This window comes from Acromyrmex echinatior, chromosome 3 (genome assembly GCF_024713525.1).
Source record: "Acromyrmex echinatior isolate Ae372 chromosome 3, ASM2471352v2, whole genome shotgun sequence".
NCBI classification, from domain to species: Eukaryota; Metazoa; Arthropoda; class Insecta; order Hymenoptera; family Formicidae; genus Acromyrmex; species Acromyrmex echinatior.
Window position 1 is genome coordinate 20,634,874 of NC_141854.1, and position 22,329 is coordinate 20,657,202.

General features: G+C 33.1%; 1 protein-coding gene and 1 long non-coding RNA gene across 7 annotated transcripts in view; one reads left to right on the forward strand and one right to left on the reverse strand.

The window, feature by feature from the left end:
* LOC105146207 (uncharacterized) overlaps positions 1-22,329 on the forward strand; it is a 175,257-nt gene that overhangs the window by 119,432 nt on the left and 33,496 nt on the right. The gene's annotated exons all lie outside the window — the stretch shown is intronic.
* ogre (optic ganglion reduced) lies at positions 4,335-15,329 on the reverse strand. 2 transcript variants are annotated; one of them, XR_846161.2, is made up of 5 exons: positions 13,331-15,329; positions 8,605-8,712; positions 7,940-8,095; positions 6,461-7,144; positions 4,335-5,973 (listed from the first exon to the last, which is right to left on the reverse strand). XR_846161.2 is itself a non-coding variant. In XM_011056328.2 (4 exons), the coding sequence occupies exons 1-4, from the start codon at positions 13,577-13,579 to the stop codon at positions 6,566-6,568; spliced, it is 1,092 nt and encodes a 363-aa protein (XP_011054630.1). In that variant the 5' UTR covers positions 13,580-15,329; the 3' UTR covers positions 4,335-6,565. The 2 variants fall into 2 exon arrangements, 1 of the variants encoding a protein (XP_011054630.1); XM_011056328.2 differs by having other exon boundaries at positions 4,335-7,144.

The window sequence follows — 22,329 nt, forward strand, 5'->3', positions numbered from 1 at the left end:
CGGCGTCCATTAACTCTGATAGGGGTCATTTTTATCTTCCACCTTTCATTAGATTCAAGAAATATGTTGATTTCGTAAATATCAAAAAATCGTCACAATAGTATACATTATGACGATAATGCTATTACATTTAATGATTGCAGTTTGGTGAATTCGAAATCTGTCTCATGTCTATGCCTGAATAAAGAACTTTGTATATATACATATATAAATGTGTGTAAAATGGACCTTTTTCATAATTCTCTTCGAGCTGGTAAATTTGAATTTTATATTTTATCGCGGAATGATGAGAGATCTACATATATTTATTTTTATTAAAAAATATTACCTTCTCTCTCAATACTCATTGCAGGTTTTCAATCGCCATCTTTGTTATCTTTATTTTACAATTTGTATTACAAAAAGAAATACCCGCATAAAAATACAATACAATAAGTCTTTTATATCCGAATATGTTATCACACAATGAAATAATTTAACGACTGCAATTTAAAAGTCTAGTCTCTTATATGTTCGATCATTATCGCTCCAAATTACATGATAAACAAGAGAGCCACAAAGATCTGTCTTTATGATGGGTGCAAATTAAACATCTGATTAAATACATAAACATGTCTGTCATGTCATATCGGGCTGTTTATGTAATTTATTTAACTAATATATATCCCCGGTGTGTTTTCCGTATTTAACAGTCTCTGCAAAAAGTGGTTGGAATTGGAAATGAATACGTTCCGTGTAAAAATGAATGTTATATGTATACATCTGGAATAGGTTAATAAAGTCAATATTTAATAATAATAAAAAATATTTAACGATATAATTTTATAGTTAAAATTAAAATTTTCTCATTTTAATTCTTTTTTACAAACATGTCTATTTTTTATTAAAATAATTTGTCATCCAATTAATTACCGCCAAATTTTATATTACTTTCAAATTATAACAACATAGAAAAATTTATAATTTTTTTCATAATTTTTTCACTTTGTTAAAAAATACATGTAATACACTTTTAATGTTATTTTGGCATTCGAATGATAATAAATAATCCAATTTATTTACTGGACTAACGACTTGTAATGCATTAATTGACTTGGTTGGTTTAGTCTGTTTATTATCATCTGTTATTAATAATATCAATTTATTAACATTAATATCTGTTTATTAATATTTAGATAGTTAATATTTATTTATTTATTTATAGTAAACTTGAGATCAATATTCATCACATTGTGACGCTAATGAACATTTTATTGTATTATTTTAAACTACTAATTAATATTATTAATTAAATAATTATTTTGTCTTACTATTTTAAATTAATAAAAAGAACAGTTATTTTAGTACTTATACGAAGAAATGTAATTTGAAAGAAGATAGAATAAAATACATCTGATTTTCGTATCTTAAGAAAAAATATCGAAGAGAAAGGAAGACTAAATTTTTTTCAAAAGAATGAAAGAGAAAGAGATTTCTTAAGCATCGTTTTTGATGTACAAAGTAAAATTTATTTTACATTTCATTTCAAATGTATATATATATATATATATATGTGTGTGTGTGTGTGTGTGTGTGTGTGTGTGTGTGTATGTATGTATGTGTGTGGGTGTGTGTGGGTGTGTGGTGCGTGTCGTATGTGCGTGCGCAGGTGTGCGTATGTGTGTGTGTATCGTAATTACCGTATTCTTTCTTTATTCGGTGATCGACCAGTCGGTAATTTACAAGACAAGTTCGGACAGTTGTGTTTATCGACGTGAACATCGAGCAATAGATGTTGAACAGAGGGCGCCTACAACAAAGCCTCTTATTCTTCTTTCTTTGTAATTTTGCTATTTTATCATATTTAGAAGACACGCATTATAATTTAATAAATCCATATAATTTTATAACATTTAAATTCATTTTATCACATTCACTCAATAAATGTTTCCAATATATTTAAAAAATAGTTATATAATTATTTTATTCTGATAATTTTTTATTCTAATAATCTAAAAATTTTTAGATAAAACTATTATTGATTTAAATAGCTTTTGATATTTTTTATAATAATATTAAATAAATATAATATTGAGCTATTGTATCATATATCATATACTTTTAATAGCAAATTTAAGTGGACACATTAATGCGCATCATGGCATGCATATTAAAATCATTATATGTATAATAATTTTATCTAAAAATAAAAATAAAAAATGAACATTTCGAATTATAAAATATATAATAATTTTATCTAACAACGCAATAAAACGTATTGAGGATTTCGCAGTTTACCCGTTTCTATATTTATATTAATTAAACACACCTTTACGTCAATATTTATGTTCGATGGCTTCAATGTGCATCAGTGCATTCAACCGAATTTGCTACAAGACACTTTATTGTATCATATTTTTATATACGTATTTTTTTTTATAATGTGAAATTGTTAAATAAAGATAACGAAGGTAGCGATTGAAAATAATCTTATTGCAACAAATATTGAACGTTTTTTTTAATATATGCAAAATCAATCATATCAATAAAATATAAAATTCAGATTCCCCTAAAAAAAAATATTGGAAAATATCAATTACTAAAAGCCTAAATTGCTTTATCAATATTACACACATTTACACATACAAAGATCGTTATAGTTTTCAATTAAATATTATAAATTTAAAAAGTATCGGGAATTGATTTCATTTTATTTAACTTCGGAAAAAATTTTATCTCATCCTCTATTATTTTATTTTATCGATTTACTGCGCACATCAACTGATTTAGATAAGTTAATTTGGAAAAACTCTGTATATTCCATTCAAACACTCTTTTCATTACGGCGTGTGAATTGTTGATAATTACGAAGAATTACATATCAGTATCATGATCATTATTACCGTCGTCTGCAAGTCTTCGATCATCGTGTTTCTATCGCGATATATACTTGTACAGATCACGATCGTATCGTGCGAATAATAATTCTTACGTCAAACATTCCACCGCGTGTAAATAATGTCGCTTCTGTATAATTATAAGCGTGTGTGAATCATTATACGAGATGCGCTGAAATTACGGCGAATCAGGTAATGAGAAGCCAAACTAATTGGATCTCCGTGGAAGATAAATGAAACATGCAGCCAACTGTTTACAGTATCATCTTTCTCAGTTATCATCTTTTCCGAGATAATATCTTATTTTTTCACATTTTCCATTTATTTTGATGTTTTATTATTTAATTTGAAAAACTGACGTGTTTAATGAAAATTTTCCGATTAAATTATTTATTAATTTAATATAATATTCTCTAAAATTTAATACTCTCTAAAATATCAATAATAATATGAAAGATCTGTCGTTTTTTATTACTTTAGTTTTTGTTAAATCTCTTTTAACACTTCTCTAATCATATAATTTCAGTCTTGTAATACAGTATAATAATTTACCAGAATCGTTTAAAGTTTAATTTATTCATAGACAGGTGTGAAAAATGCGTCATCAAATCGAATGCTGTTACGCGATGTCTGTCTTGCGCAAATGGAAACGTTAAATTTCCGACATAAAACAAATCTCATAATAGTATATCTAATTTAAAAAAGTGGAATCATTATCTTATTGATATAATATTAGATAGATATAATTTCAATAATATCTTTTAATATCTTTTAATGAATGTTTTTCTCTTAAATATTTTAACGAATAAATTTTTTTATTAAATCATGATACTACAATTCTCAACATGAATTAAAATTTACTTTTTCTATCATTTTTATTCACTAAATTAAAATTTAGTGAATAAAACATGTGATTATATCAAATAGCCATCATCTATTATTATGTGTCAAAATTTACTTATTATATTTAATTAAATTTCAATAAAAAAAAATTAAATATCATAAATTGTTATAGGAAAAGAAATGCAACTTTTAGTGCTTGATAAATATTTGACTTCTTTTAATGTGAAACTTTTTTTAATGTATTCGTCTCATTTATAATACAATGCAATGAGCAGAATACATCAATAAAAATTCAAAAGAAAGATTGAGCAAAAAATTGATGCCATATCAATAGTACCAGCTAAAAAAATTTCTGATGCATGCATGGAAATTTATATTAGTTATTATGAATCATGTTCCATCAGTTTTCATTTTTGTATAAAACAAAAAAGTTGGGGTGTCGGAAAAATTTGTCCTAAATTGCTTCAACAGGCGAACATACCGTCAAGTTATTTTTAGCCAAATGTAATGTATGTGTCACTGTGTGTAGGAACCTTTATCGCGTCAACAAGCGTTGCGTTGAAATCTCCACGTTGTCCTACATACGCTCAAGGCAAAAAAACCACAGGCTCTGGCTTAGATCGTTTAAAATGTTTAATCTTTGCACATCTCTACTCGCACGTAGATACAATAAAACTTATATGCTAGAAAATTTATAAACGAATCCACGATTTCGAGTAAAAGTCTTATCCGACAACAATTTTTGTTGTTCGTGGAACACAAACAGGCAAAAAATCATGCAAAGTGTATCGACGCTCAAAAATGAGCGGGTCAACATTAAAGTTTTTTGTGTGTCTCTCTTTCTCTCTCTTTCTCTTTTAATTTCTACCTTTAGTGTTCTTGAAAATACCACTATTTATCACATCTTACATAAAATAACACAACATGCACGTAATTGCGACCGATGGACCAATACGACCATTAAAATAGTAGCTTGAAAAAAGCTAACAGTTCTCTATCGTCGCAATCTGCATGCAGTGACCATTTATCGCTAGTCGCGCTAAGGCCGTATTGCAAACGCGGTTTTCTTATGGTTCAAGATGACGCAATTGGTTGACAGCGAAAGTATTATACAAACACATACACATTTAGAATGCAAGAGTAATTCGCATCAAATTATAGAAAGAAGATAAATTACATACTAGGCGGTACCAGAATTCTCGACCTTAATTCCGATGACGAATGTAAATTTGAAATTGATTTTTCTTAAGCCATTGCAAAGAGTTATTACTTGTTATTTTTTTTGTATAAAATATTGATTATATATTAATTAATCATATATCAAGAAAAATCAAGTAAAAAAATTGATGCCATATCAATAGTATGAGTTAAAAAAAATTTCTGTCGCTGAAACTAAAATCGAGAGTTCCAGCACACGCTATATAACAGCTAACGAAGATTCGTATATGATGCCAAATCACGTACTTTCCTAATGTAGCCTCTTCTCCCTTAATTGACGTGTAGGGAATAACAATGACGCATATATCACTCGTAAAGTGCCTGTTCCGTCGAATGGATAAACGTTCGCTGAAAACGTCGCGACAGGTTCGTAACATGTGCGTCACGATAAGTTGCAACTTCATCGGTCATTTATGTAGACAGGCAACGGAAACCGCTTAATCCACTGTTAACAGTTAGATTACATGCTGCACCTTTTTCCCAAGGCCGTCACGACCGACGAACCGAATTCTCGAATGCGACTATGGAAACGGAATAAAAGTCGATCTGCTTTGAGCAACGGCGAATACCTATAGAATTATAGTACAATTATTTTTTTACAACTAAAATAGTTTATAAAGTATAACGGTGGTTCTCAAATGTGTATTTGTGAAAGAAAATTCGAGCTATTTTCTTAATATATGAAAATAAGACTCGAAAGAGAGACTGAATATTAATAAGTTTTTTATTTCGAATTATAAAGTTTATATTTCAACTTTTAAGGAAAAAAAACATATAGCTATTTTTAAAAAAATCTAATTCAATTAATATTTTCAAAAATGAAATACTTTCCATTTTTCCTTCTAAAGAAAAACTTAAGATCAAAATATCCTTTATGTGTCTATTATATTATATACATTACTGGTGCTACGAAATTGAGCTGGATTTTTATTTGTTCGCGTTCACATCTTAAAATTACATTAGAATCATCTCTCAGGCTAAACACTCTTTCGATTGGTCTATTGTTTACTTAGTTTTTAGCATCTATTTAGGTATCCTATAACATATATATAAAACTATTTTATTAAAAATCTCTTTCTGAGAGACTGAGTATAAGATCATTGCATTAATCATTCCCAAGCAATTTGTATATAGAATTACGCGGAATATGGATATACATGCAATATAAAAAAAACGGTAAAAATGAAATATACATATATGTCTAGAATTGAACGCTTGGGAAAGACTAATTATTTACACTACGATTCAGAATATTCTAACTTTTAAATAAATAAGTGGTTAAAGCAAAACACATAACAAAGCAAAGTAACATAATGACGATTGATCGTGTCGTTGTTGCTTTGTTTCGTTATGTGTTTTGTTTCAACTACTTATTTGTTTAAAAGTTAATGATGATCCTGGATCATTGTTTACAAACACAATTTAAATCCAATTTAAATCTCAACTGCTTGCGCATACCTGATGTTATTAATACGTGAATATACGAAAATATAACTATGTATTAAATCTTAGTGTAAACATACTTGCAGGAACGCGCCGCGAGGTGCGAGTCAGTCCGTGTATCGGTATATTTGAACTAAATAATTAAATTATCATACAGCGCAAAGTGCGCGTCCAAGATCTCACGCTTATGCGGTCACGGACTTCGAGCTAGTATTACCCATCTTCTTCGTAAATTCCATAAGGAAATCCCTATACAGGAGCGAGTCCATATTGGTCGAAAGAATGTAAAGTATCCACCAGTCGCCTAAGTCGACTTTTCTGCTGACGCTCTGGCAAGTTTCGATGGGCAATAGTCTCGACGATAGATGTAGTATTCTCGGTCGTATCATTGGAGCGAAAATAATCAGAGCTCGATATATTATCAGACCGATTAACATGAGGCCTAGTATGAAGAACCAGAACCAGATGAAGATGTATGTCTTTTCGTTGACGATATTTAATGGCAGAATGCAGAGAGAATCGTGCTGTTGTATTGTACCCGAAGCTCCGTATTTGTGGAATATACACTTGGTAACGCGGGGAAACACATAGACCATGGGGTCAATTCGTTCCTCTTGCGGTGTATCCGAGAACTGCAGTACTCGCAGACCATAGCTGAGGAATTCGCCATCGAAGAATCGGTTCATCAGATAGAGTTGACCGATTATATTGACGAGGCACAGAACCTCGCAGGCGAAGTACCGATACACGTACGTGTTGTGATTCTGAAAGCACAATTCATCGTTGAATTAAAGCAAATTGGACTCAATGAGGACGAATTGATCTTAACGCGGTCATCTCCCTCTCTTGTCACATGTCTTCCCCTCCCCTTTCCTACTTTCTTGGTCATCTACTAACATTTCATCCAAATGACACCGGGATATCTCTTGTAATCTACTAAATGCACTAGTTTCGTTGTAAGAAATTAACATTGCATTTAAGGATTCATGTTAGAAAATTCACTAGATATTTTACATTGCAAAAAATTATAATCGCATCTAGAAATTCAAACTAGATTTTATTAGATATTTATTAGATTTTATTAGGAATTTATTAGCCTGCAAAAAATTATGATTGTATTTAAGAAGGAATCAGATTAGAATTTGCTGGTTATTTTACATTTATATTTATAAAATCTTATGAAAATATTTTGTAAGATTACTATTTATCTTCAAATCATTATAAACACTGTTTCTTGTAATCACTTCTAAATTCTACGGTTATCTATTTTACGATAGATTCAAATTTCATCTCCCAGTGTATTTGGAAAACATAGTAAAAAAATTTGGTAAACATTGGAATATTATGACTAAACATTAGTAGTAACACATGCGATGTTATTGAAATCCAAGTAATTATCAGTGGTCACCAAGGACGACTAGTTAGATAATGGATCAGTCTACCTAATAATAAATCTGCCTTCTCAAGAATCAATTTATCTTTTCATACATTATTATTTTTTACATCGGCCAAGTAAAAAATTAATTAAATTTATGGAGCCGATTTGTTTGCTTTCTTACCCTTATGTGCATCATCAAGTAATCCATGAGAATACTTTTCTTCTTCGTTATGTTGTCCTTGGTATCCATACCACAATTCATTCCCATGACCAGTGCTTGCATCAGGCCGCCTTCCCAGAAACCCCACAACCATTGCGGTACATAACACAGAACCGCCTGTTAACAAAGATAATTAGATAAATAGATAAACATTATATATGTAACGTCAATCATTATAAGTTATAAAAATTAGACGAATTAATTCTGCAAAGAAATTATATCAAAATTTACTGAAACATGAATTCAAAATATCATCTTTTCAATCACTACTTTTTGTATGTACATTAAACTCCAGAATAGAACTTTCTCGTTAACGCATTCGAAAATGAATTGAAGATTAACGCTCAACTTTTTACAATTTGTCTGTCTCGCAATTGTAATAACTGTACAAATCTTTGTCGACGACTATTAAAGAGACCATTTATGATCTCCTACGCACGAGTCAGCACGTGGGCCGACAGACGTAAAGGACAAGCACGGATCAGCGAAAAGACAAGCGGGCGAGCATAAAGAGGAGACAACAATAAGAAAAGACCTCCGAGAAGCCCTCCTTCTTACTTGGCGCGCGTTTATCATGTCGCACGTGTGGAAGATTGCCGATAAAGCAATAGTTATCCTCTGCTTACCTGGAAGAACAGCACGAAGCAGACCCACTGATAGTACGTGTAGTATTTCCTTGCCTCGACATCTCCGAAGTCGTTGGACACTCCTGGATGTGCCACCTCCGAGCCGACCTGTGGAAACACGAGACTTTAGCGACTTAGCGATAACGATGGCACCGCGTTATATGCATCTCAACGCATGATAAAGCTATTTGACCCTCCTTAGATAACGAGAAGTCAACCCCTATCTCCCTCCCTCCTGGCTTTATATCGTTTTATTAGAAATCAACACTGGCGAGTCTTGGCTGTTGACAATATAAATCTTCCTTGCGCAGCTATATGAGTATTTTTCTTGACTGGATACGTTTCATGTTTAGTAGACGCAGGAAGACTAAATTACGACAGATATATATTATCAGGACAATTAATAATATCACAAATGGTATTCATTTTTTGCTGTATTTAATGATTTATTCTTTTTAATTCTTGCATTTTATCTTTTTTTTTCTTTTCTCCAACATGAAGAGAAAAAGAGAAAAAATGAACCGTGTAAGAAACTTAAATGAAAAGAACATACTTGAATTTCCCTGATTAGGATGGAAAGACGGGAACAATACTTACTTTTTCTTATTTTTAAATTTTCCTAAGATATCGCTCGAGTGATACTCGAACGGTCGTTAAAAATAATCAATGCGCCACGGTATTATCAACTCTTAATATTGATACATTCATAAGCAATCTCTTATCTGAGGAGTAATTCCGGTTCAGGATTAAAAGCAAATGACGAATACACTTGTTGACTATTACATTTATACAGCAGCACAGTAGGCAATGTAATGTAAAAAATTTTAGCTTCTCTTAGAAGATGATCAAAGAAATCTATACAGTCATCAATACAGTCATTTTTATCATTTTCTCTGCATTCGTAAAGATGACTTACCAATTCACATGTCTATAAATACGTTGATAGTTAAATTTCAAAGTACAACTCGCAAAAGAATCGTACAAATTACAGCCATATATTACTGCACGTTTATATAAATACTTTTGATATTTTATATGATTCTCTAATATTTGCGTATATAAATTTTAATAATAATGTAATATACGGAGCTATTTTCTTTGACTTTACATCGATGTTCCAGTATGTACTATTATTATTACATCAGAGCACGTATGTACATCATGCGAAACTCAATTGTCCCACATATTTCAATTAAAACCGCAGTTGATTATCTACAATTTCCAACATCTCGTTCGATGTTGAATCAATTATCTCCGCCTCATTAGCCACATAGATAGCATTCCTTTGTTTATCTTCGCGCATCTGATGGTCAAATTCATATTTCGAACAAAAATGTCTCGTTAACTTTATTTTTGCCGACAGTGCACGACAAATTTTTATAATATAATATCCGTAATTATGAGCGTAGCCAAGAGGGGAGCACGCCTCCCTAAATCTTAAAGAACAAAAATAATTAAAACCGCTTAAACAAACTATGCTTAATGAGTATTTATAAGAAATTAATTTTGAAAAAAAAATTGAAATGTTATATAAAAATTTTCTGAGAATCCAAGACGATTATAAGTTTCTTTAGTTTAAAGAATCAATTTACAATTTTAAAAGAAAAATAAATTAGTAAATTAAATATGTAATTTTGTGATTTATTTGCTAATAATTAATTAAAAATAATATAAAACAATATAAGTCCATACAAATATCCTTCCCCGATCAAAAGTCATAACTCTAATTTGTCCCCCCCTCCCTCCCCCTCCCTCAAACAAATTCATTGCTACGCCTATGTTCGCAAGAATTTTGTATTTTAATTTCGCGTAGAATTCAAATAATTAATACTTAATTCTAATTGATTAAAAATAATAAATTCGAGATTATTTATTGTATATAGATTATAAGTGTCACTCTTAAAATTTGCACGTGAAAAATATGCGAAATCATATCGGGTTTATCACATATGGAAATCAAATGCTGATTATGTTACTTGCTACTGACCTATTAGATCAAGCTGTAAACGTAACAAATTTCTTAATCACGAAGCAGTATCGCGTATCGAAAGCGGTATTATTTACAAAATGATGCAACAAAATAAAGAAACTATGTGATCAGGATGTTCATTGGAATCTTGGAAAAAGATCCTTGAGAATTCCCTTGATGATTTTATAGATATTTTTATTCAAAATTTCCAATAAAAGATCATATCATTTTTTTAATGCAATTTTGAAATAATTTGAAGTGCAAGTAATGCAAACAAACTGTAAAATGTATTGTAAATTAGTAAAAAATAAGGATTCCACGAGATTGTATCTAGCATGTTCTATAACCGAGAAATCTATAAAATAATATGAAAAAAACTCAAACATTGTAAGATAATATCAATGAGTTATTTTCTTCTGCTGTATATTACCTTCTATTATCTCCTTGATTTTTGTAAAAATCCGAGACACGCAAAAATGCACGTGCATATACACGGATATGCCATATTTATTGCTAACCAATTATCAACATCAAGAAAAAATGATCAAAGAGACAACGTTTTCAGAAAGAGATAGAATAAATAAAATTTAAGAAATTTGCCTGAACTAATAAAGTTCCACGAAAATTCCTAATTTTCAAGAGTAAAGAAGAAATATTTCGAAAATATCACGTTCTCTGGGTAAATATTTCGTGTGACTCATCTGGAGCGTAATTTAATCACATAATTATTGAATGAGTATAAAGTGATTTCAAATGCACAGTTATGGCTTTCTAAAAAAAAAGAAAAAGAAAACTAAAGATTAGTTATGCTTGCTGAAGCTTTGGCCCGATAAGTCGCGTCAGCCAGTAATACAATCAGTATTTGATTTCCATATATGATAACGTGGCAATATATAGTTTCGCATATATAGCTTTTATTCGATGCGCGTATGGATTGTCAATAAAGACAATATTATAGAGCCTTCCTATTGAATAACGAACAAGTTCCACGTATTTTGAAGTAGAAAAAAATGTTTATAAAATAAATTGTTTCTAAGAAATGACGTACTTAAATTCTTGTAAGAACATAGTGCGTTAAGAATATATTACTTTCTAAATAATTAAAAATGTAATGTCATCAAACATAATGATTATATAACCATTAGTTGGCTCATTAATCATTCTTTTTATCATGAAACACCTTCCATAGATATTTGCAGAATAATCAAGTATACTTTTTTGAACATTATATTCACAAAGAGATAGCAAACATAAAATCTTTTTCGTAATTTTTCAAGACAATTTCTTCATGAATAAGAAAAATAACGTGCATTGTGAGCAGTAATTCACACAGTGATTCCATCTCAAGTACGATACATAATGCGATTGTAATACAATAGATAAATTAGTAACTGTCTTTTATTAATAAATTTCATTAATTTATTTTATTAATTTTCTTAATAAAATACCAGAAAAACTAATTTTATTAATAAAAAAGACTTACAATATGAAAATTATCAACTCTAATATTTTATAATATAATAAAAAAACAGAAGTTAAGTAAATCAAATTCCATTTGTGCCGGATGAAAACATGGCGGTATTCTGGGAAACGCTTTCTCATTCTCAAGTAATAAATCTGATCACTCGAGGAGATACTACCGTGTTTCCTGATACTATTTTTTATAATATACATATATAATATACATATATATTTTATAATATACATATATAATCTACATTATACAGTTGAAGAGGACTAATATTCGTTTCTACCACTTTAGTTGAATTTTAATCTTGATTCAATTAATTCATCTTTTTCTGGTTCTAATGATTAGAAAAATATGAAGGGTAAGTTGAGATTTTAAAATTAATTTACGTTGGTAAAAACGGACATAAATTAAAGTTCGAAATTTTCTATGATGTTTTTATTATCATTTTATATAAATAAATTAATATTATCTTTTACCCGCTTTGGCTCATTTTTTATCTTGCTCGTTTTCATTTAATGTATATTATGTTTTATATTTTATGTTGCCGATAAAATCGAAATGTTTTGGAAAGTTCGAGATCGAACCATATCATGAGGATCTGTGATCGTGTACAGTCGATCGTTTTCATACAGAGTTATCTATATTGTCTTCGTACCATATTGTTTGATTTCCGCGGTCAATTTTTATCATTTTTTACTATCGAAATTCACTTCTAATAGCGTGTGGCAAAATTTCTGTATAATCCGTAACGATTTTCCTGCCGACAAATTTTACAATAAATAGAAATTTATTTTTTCAGAAACTCGACATATGTTTGAATGTTTAAAGAGTGTAAAGCAAATCGAGAATTTAATATGAAAAAAATTTATCTCAAGAATACAAATTTCTGAAGACAAGCCGATTTTATAAAAATATAGATTACTTTCGATTTGGTGACACAAATCGACACAATGTAGTTCTATCTATGTCACTAAATGTCTATCTATGTTAAAAAAAAATAAAATGATGATTATGTCGACTTGTCACTAAATGAAAAATATTCCTAGTCTTATACTTCATTAATAACTTTGTTAATATTTTTTTTTTACTGTTCACCTTGACATAAAAAACTTCTTTCCTAGTAATTAAATATAATTTCAGACATTTTTATAACAGCCGTTAACGTTAACGTTATGAAATCTCGATCAGTGGCGTGCCGGTTTGAGGAGGAGACAGGAGTATCGATGGAGAACGAGAACGATTACGTTCGTCGAGGATCAGAATAGGTACGAACGAAAATCACACACCTGTCGATTGAACGCGTCTGGCATGGTGAACGTGGATGTTATCCAGCAATAAGTATTGATGGGAGGAGTAGGCAGACCCTGGACGATGCATGTTATCGGGTTACCGACGTATTGGGTGGCCGTGACGAGCAACGAGCACGTGAACAGCAATACCGTGGTGAAGTGGTTATGCAAACGAAATAGCACAGAGTCCGTGATGATCTCCTGCCGCTTCAGGTACTTGCTCAATCCTCCCAGTAGCTTATACATGATTGCGTCGGGATGTTGCTATCGAGGTCGACACGAGGACGACGTCCTCCTCGACGAAGAGACTTCCCAAAGATGAGGATCCTCCTCGACCGCCGCTGTAGTTGCCGCGCGCCGGCACCACCTCCACCTCTACTGACACTACCAACACCACGTGCGATCCTCAAGAGAGCGGCGAGGCTATCTCAGACCTCTTCTCTCGGCGGATTATGAATTTTAACGGCGCGGGTAGAGGTTCAGGTCGTTCAGGATCACGAGGACGTACCATCAACCGGCACTAACGAGCGTAGCTCATCCACCGCGCTCTCGCACGAACGAAAGCAGCAAAACGAAACGAGAGAGAGACACGAGCGTGCACGGTTGTCCACGCGGCGTGCCTCTCTACCTCCCTCCTTTTTTCTCCTCCTTCCGTCTCGCCTTCTCTGCGTTTCTTTCTGCCCTGCCGCTTCGCCTTCCTTTTCTATTGCCCCTCCTCTCTCTTTCTTTGTCTCTCTTTTTCCCTCTCTCTCTTTTTCTCCCTCCTTCCGTGCCCTTCTTTTACAGTCTCTCTCTCTCTCTTTCTCTCCGTAATCCCTCTATCCCCGCCGGGGATCCTTCCTTCCCTCGACTCTCCGTGCGAGATCGGTCACCGAACCACGCTGGACGAGTTCCCGACGACGAGTCCTCGACGTGTTCCAGTTCCTCCTGCGAGAAATCGGCGGGCTCACGCATCCGCGTGAATCCGGTGAATCATTTACCGAGCGAGTAATAAAAGCGCCGATGCGAGAGGGGGAAGAATAGAGAAAACACGAGGTGTGCAGAACGAGTCTTTGCTCTTTTCGCTACTTCCGTTTCCTTGACAGCCTCCTTTCCTTTTACCCCTCCCGTTTCCGCCTCCCTTCTCTCTCTCTCTCTCGCTCTTTCTTCTCAGTCGAGACAATTCTTTTTACAATTATCTTTTTCCACAATTTTTCCGCGTTCAATCGAAGAATTCTTTTTACAATTATCTCTTCAGACAAATATTCTTCCGTTCATTATCCATTGAATTCCCGCGCGTTCTGTTAGCACCCAACCGCGACGCGACGGACGTGTAAACAAACGCGGCGTCATGCGCGCCGCAAGGATCTTCCTGACGCTCCTGCGTCCTTCCTCTTCCTTCAGCGTTTTGATTTCTCAAGCGATTACCCTCGATCTCTCCTCCGCGATCCCTCCCATTCGCGAGCGCGCGTTAAAGATAAAGAGCTAAAAGCCGCCGGAGCCTCGTAGACTCTCGCAGACGAGGTTCCCTTCTCGAAGACGTGAGAGATTTCCCCTTCCCCCCCTCTTCCCCCTTCGACACCGCAGGGAACTCGTGCTAGCGGAGCTACGGTACTCGCCAGAGAACACAACACGGCTGCACACCGCCGTCGCGTATCGAGGAAGCGACACTAACTACCAACTGTCAATCGCGCCAATCCCCCCCCTCTCTCTCTCTCTCTCTCTCTCTCTCTCTTTCTCTCACTCCTCCTCCATCCCCCTTCCCGGCAAAATTGTCCCCTCCTTCACTCGAGGTACTGCTTCGTGCATGCACGATGCGAAACAAAATTGTGCAGCGGCGAGGCTCGCCGCGACTCTCTAGATGCTCCGTCTTTTGTTTCTCTCTCGCGCGAAGCAAATAAACGCTTCCCTTTCCTCTCGCACGCGGTGTCTCTTTTTTTTTCTTTCCCCTCACAAAATTGCCGTGAGACAGTCGCAGCATAGAGTGTCGGCGTGCGTGCGTGCGTGCGTACAAACAGCGATATCTTGAGCGGCAACTGACGAGAAGTCGCGGTTGTTTGTTGTATCGTTTAGGGGAAGGGGGCTCTGGAGAAGGGACGCAGGGGACGGTAGGGGACTCGGTGAGGGTACCAAAGGACCGACAGAACGCCAGAGCAGACACGTACACAGGGAATGGCAGGCAAGGGGGGGGGCAAGGGGGGGAGGGGAGATTGGTTCCTGCATGGGGAAGGATACCCGACGGAGGGGAGTCCCGACGCGCGTCTCTCAATTCGCTATAGTACGTACTTGTCGACAATGTACAGTGCGTGCCACGCGTTCATCTACCGTTGCCATCATCCTTTTTACAGGCGGCATTTGGTTCAGGAATAGGAGAATTAGGGGACGACCCTATATATCGCCGACACGCATATGTAGAGTTGCCTGGTCGTCGTCTCCCCTTTCCCTTCTTCCGCCCCTTTTTTTCAGAGTCTGAGGGGAAATCGAGACCAGAGATTTTGTGGTCGGTATCTTCCGACTCGCGTACACTTCGGAAAGAAGAAGATGGGAAGGGGACAAAGAAACAGGAATACGCGTTGGCTATATACTTAGATTCTTTTGTTGTACGCTTGTCGAGTCATTTTTCTGCGTAAATTTTGTAGGATGATGCAATATTACTGCGCAAGATAATTTGTAGCGCAAGATAATGTGTATATCGATATTAGGATGTACATCATCCGAAACGTTTTCATGGTAAGCGATTTCTGAAGTATTATTAGAAAGATACTCCTATTGTCATTATCTCGTGAATATTAAAAATTATCTTAATTATGTAATAATTATTATTTTGTAATAATTGTGAATCGGAGTATCTTGTTGTGTAAGGTTTCATCAGACTCCAATCTAGTTTCTAATCTTGGTTGAAATCAGTATTCTCTCGTTACATAATTGAACATTTCGTGGAAGTAAATCATTTCAGCCGCGGTTTTCAATCAGCAGCAACCTTTTGTATTTGTCAGTCAACGACGCGTAAAAACATTGACGAAGGTAGTCAGAGATAAAGTGGAGAGACGTGCTAAAACTATATAAAAGAAAAAACTTGCAATGTTCACGCATATTTAAGTTGCTGGAATATACAAATATATGTACATGAAGATGTCGAAGTCACAGTTCGTCTTACCAAGAAGAATTAACGATGAATTTCATGGCTGTTATGTTGGCTCTTGTGCTTTGCATAAGAGTTCCAAAAGTCATGTGAAGAGACATGAATATTAATAATTAGAGAGAACTTTACATTTCTATTATTAAATAGGACTTTGCATCTTTATTATTTTAAATTATTTGAAATTTTACACATTACAGAAAATATAATAAAAGTCATTACCTTTCATCGTAATAATGTGAAATTATTGTATGTAAATTTTGCTGTATCTTCTTAACTGAATTTCAGTTGTATCTTTTTATTAGAATTTTATGTATATTATCAGAATTGACGATTCTAATAATCTTATTCTTTAAGTTCATTCCGCATTCTCGCTGATACAGCTACGAACAAGTCCTTCGAGGAAAAATAACGAAATCTTATTTGCCCTTGCAAGATTCTTCGAATTCCTCGAACTTCTCACAGAGAGAAGCAGCTTTCCATCTTATCCTTGACTTTTTGTCTCTACATCTGTACGTTTAATGATATTTGAAACTCATTTACGAATTGATGGTTCTCATTCTCATTTTTCTTTTCCAATGTTGAAGCAAGATCTAATGAAATAATAGAATAAGATAAAGATAGCTTTTTGAAAATGACACAAGTCGAAATAGTTTCGAAATTTTTTACAAAAATTTGTCGAAAATATCTAAGCTTGTAAGTTAAATGTATATATTTTTGTTTTTATATATATTTTTTATTTATATATATAAATGTTCATATACGTATATATATATATATATGAACATTTATAGGGCGCTATGTGTATATCAATTTGAATATATGCATCTTATAAATACATACATCTTTTAAAAAATATGAAATTTTTAATCATATAAATTAATTTATACTTATGAAAGTTAGGTATAAAATTAGAAAAGTTAGCTATAAAATTATATAGTGTGTAATGCCAGGAACCGATTATACAAAAATCCGTGTAACAATCAAAGTGCTATTAACTGCGTTTGGCGGAAAAAACAGTTTTGCAGCACAGAGTAAAAAAAATTGTGTGTTTGTGGTGGAAACGGTCCACTCACGTTTTTATTAGTTACACAGTTTGTATTGAATTTTTTAACATCCGAGATGTGTTAATTTAACATATGTGATTATGTTATTTACAGATTTTGTGTTATGTCAAACTGATATTTAACATTTCTTAGTATCAAAATTTATGCACAATTTATGAATGTAAAAAACGTAAAAATAAACTGTTTTAAAACATAAATTCTAAGATGAATGAATAAAAAAAATGTGGGTTAATTTTACATATCATAAATATTAATTATACTGAAAAAATATGCTTCCATTTATTAATAAATTGTGTTGATATTATCTTTTTTTGTATTTATTCTCTTATATAATTATTTGTGTAATATCTTCTATATTCATCTTGTGTTAAATTAAAAAATGTAAGTGGACCGTTTGAGACATATAATTTATTAATTAATTAAATTCGACACATTTTTCCAACGGTGAACTGTTGTAAGATTCTTTAACATGATTGAATCTTGCTTTCAATTCTTCACTGGATCTAAATATACAAACGTATTAAAGAATTTTACAAATTGCCAAGCTATTTTTTTCTGTTGAACGTATAATCTTTATCATTTTACACGATTACTTTAACCGCAAAAAGCGAAATATGCTTGCGGTCTTTTTCGGAGAAATCTCGAAATAAGTACAAGTTTTCATATAATGTTATCTTATCCTTGAGGAAAGATTTAATACATTTTTTAAATATAATAAACTTTTCTTCAACTCTACTATCTCGCACAATCATCGTGACGTTAGTGTTGCGTGCTGTGAGTAACGCGTTCGTTTGTATAAAAACTCCAAGTGTGATCCGCGAGCTTCGGTGATGACTCATTCGCGTAAATGCATCGGAAGTGTGAGAATTACTACGGATTCGATTCCATTCATGCGAACTCGCGGATGCGTAAGGACGTAATAATCTGCACATCCGCGGACTACATCCGCCGTTACGTTTTTCGTCATCTCCATGACTATACAATCGATGGACCAGATGGACGAGAGATGACGCAATGGTCGGGTAGTCTGTATTCATCTTATGCAACGCGAATATTGTACGAGCTGTTCGTATCTTCATCGTAAACTTTATAATTTTTCGCATTGCTTTACCTCTTTGAAAATAATTGTATCTCTGAAATGATCGAGATGATTTCAATAGGATACGTAACTCTAATCACGTTTTATCGTCAATAGCTCGGAGATAGTATTACGGAGATAGTATTCAAATCTTTTCTTTTGCATACATGTTATAATTTTCGTAATAAAGTATGCAGTCAATTATCTCAATAATCAAATCCATTACAACATCAACGCCACACAAGAGCCGTGCTTTGTGCTAATTTTCTTTGTTTCTTTGCTAATTAAACCGAATACGGAAGAATCGACGAAGAGTTCACCGCATCTTTAGTACATCTTTAAACATCGTTATCTTAATTAACATCCGCCCACATACGCTGTCAACGAACCGTTTGTGGCAGGTCGAGAAAAATCGCCTTCGCTCTCTAGAATTTTTCCACAGAGATTCAGAAGCCGCTATTGTTGGAACCGCCGACGCGCACAATGGAATACGTTTGTTCCCGTGACTCCTAAACGCCTTTAAAAATTACAACTCAGCCGATTGATTCTCATCGTGGCTGCCGCTTCGTCAGTTGTCCTCGTTAACTATTCATATTGATCATTGCATCGCTTCGGGCATGCGTGTGCAGCTATGCAATGCGTACCTTGATAATAAGTCACGACGGCGAATGTAATTTGTATTTTTTTTCCATCGCGATGCGCGTTAAGGACATGATATATTTCATTTTAATCGACGAGTTGCGTGTACAGAAGTATATAGATATTGCCTTATTCAAATTTTTACAATGCTATAGTGTCTTTAATTTTTGCAGAAAAATCTATATGTTCACGAAAAGAAAAGATTTTGCTAAAGTATTTAAAAATGTAGATATTTAATGTACAGATCTGAAAATAATTTTATTAAACTATCAAAATTATTTTTAGATCTATCTAAATTTTTAAATACTTCAATAGAACTGTTAATTTATGTAGGAGAAAGTATTCTCCTACATAATTTTGTTCGTTCATTAACATAATTATGTAGGAAACTCAAGCCTAATAAGCTGTATTGCAAACAAATTTTATATTCTAGCAATCAGCTCAGCATAATTTTGATTCAACATAATTATTTTTTATTTGTATTCAGCAAAATTTTTAGATATTTCAATAAAATTGTTTATCTTTCGTGAGCATATTTTTTTGTAGAAGTTAAAGATACCACAGCATCGTGAAAATTTAGATAAGGCAACATTGACTTTTGTAACTTATCTATTAAAATGAAATATATCCTGTCAACACGCGATGGAAAGATAGAAATTATACCCGTCATCGTGGTTTATTATTAATATAGCTAAATTTTTTAATATTTTATATATATATATATTGTATATATAAATCCTCTTCAGTTCTGATCGCAGAAATTGTTTGGCACTATTTTGAAGAAATGACATACGGAATTCTTCGTTCATAATTTTATTTATTCTCTCATGAACGCGAATTATCTAACAAGCTGTATACAAGTGAACGGAGAGAAAAGATTGCTCGAATTACAGGTATCTCGCAATAAAAATGAAAATAATTACACACAACTGCTTTTTATTAGGGCTCGCCAAGTTCCTTAACCTCGACGGACCTTTCACTTGTATTTTTTTTTTATTTGCTTTCGATACGTTGTCCGACGAAGCACTTCGATCGCAACCGTAATTCGTCCTGCACACGTGGAACCATGCATTCCAATTCTCTCGAAACGCTACCATAGTCACTATATAGATCGGACAAACCGGTTTATGGGAGGGTCACGAAATTGAAATAGTTGACGCAATTTTGTGTCATCTGTATAATGAATTCGTACAGCAACAGTTTCCACTCTGTCGTTCGTTCGAATTTAACATTTAAAAAGCATATTTTAAACCTGAAGCTGAAATGTCAACCAATTTTGCCTCAGTTTTTTTTTTGTCTCTTTTTTTACGAGAACCAAAGAGATCAAATTAGTTTTATGACGAAAAAAAATATTTGTATACTTTACCAATATTCTAACATTACACAAAAATCTATAATATTTAGTATTACATAATTATAAATATTAAAATTTATTTATTATAATTTATATTATACATATATTTATTATTACATAATACTTATAATATTGAGTATGCAGCTTTAAATTTGTGTTTTCGTATTTTTCTTAGAATGACAGAGAGTCATCTGTAAATGACGTGAAACAAAATGTGATTTCTAACATCTAGAAAAAAATATATATACGAAGTAACGCATACATATAATAACTCGCCCATGCATACACGCAATGTCGTACATCTGGTGTCCTAGATAGATTAAGAGCAACCTGTTGCTCATGTATGAGTACATTTAATGTTCGTCATATTACGTATATGCAGCATGTGCTAAGAAAAGACGGATGTACGTCATTGTACAAGATTGCTTATTGTTGATCGAGAAGTTTCCTCTCCTCAAATATATCTCACGCATCTTTTATTATCCTCCTGGAAACGCACGCGCATCAACGTTTATGGATCAAGACGACTCATTCATAAATCCGACTGAGACGGATCTTTCAAAGAATATATCTACATTAGTGCATGCCGAGAGCATTTACGAGATAAACGAAAACATCATCTAGATTTACGACTCGCCGGAATGTGCAACATATGCATCACGACGCTCAACTCGTATCTACATCCGTCTAAACCTTAGATTTTATCTTCTTTAGAAGACGATTCGCGCTGCCCGCGGCATGCAAATATCGCGGGCGCCCTTACAACATATCGCGCGGATGCATTTGAATTTTCTCACGAAGATCCGGTACAATAATCTTTTGACGAAAAATGAACCGCGTTCTGCATTGCATACACGCATTCGACATTCGATTCCCGCAAGTACCACACACCATCGGCATATATTCATTGCGACTGTATGCGAAGACGTATATAATACCTTTGGAAGACCATTGCTGTTAAGAACTACGATACTTACGAAAAAAAAAATTATCTTTCCAACATTCAACAAAATTATCTTAAGATCTGTATCTACACTTTTAGACGGAATTTCTAAAAAAAACTGTTTCTAAAGAAAACTGTCCTTTCCTTTGTACGATTAAAAGCTACAAACGATAAGGAAATGTCAATCCTGACCCAAATCATTTAGACAGCAGGGTCTGTAATATAATATATAACCCCGAATATGGCCCAAGAAATGCGCATCTGTTTTTCAGATTTTCCGTCATATTTTTCCCATTTGGTTTCTGTTTAAAACTGACGAAGGTTAATCTTAGGTAACGTTTCGAATATTCGACCAAAAGTCCAAGTTATCGTATAAGAGCAACATAAATGTTTCAAGCTGAAATAAACATGTCATAAAATTTGCATTATTATAAAAGTGGCTGGCAATAATTGTTGGAGCGAAGAAGCTGTTTATTTCTTAGAACTGGTTTTTTGCATTAAAAATCGTATGAATGAATATCATATAATTATATATATATATAATGCTTTATTTTTTCTTCTAACTAATTATATATGTACATATATATACTTGAAGTGTTTTTTATTAAAATAAACATTTAGAAGAAATTATATATTATAGCCTTTTAGTTTTGAGCTATAATTTTAAGTAAGATTTTTCTCTTTTTTTTAATGGCTTCTCGCATAATTGCATTTATGAGGAGAAATCTTCGAAAATTGTTATCTTCAACATCTGGAAATCTAACATCCGCTATTATTAACTCTCTGACTAATTGGAC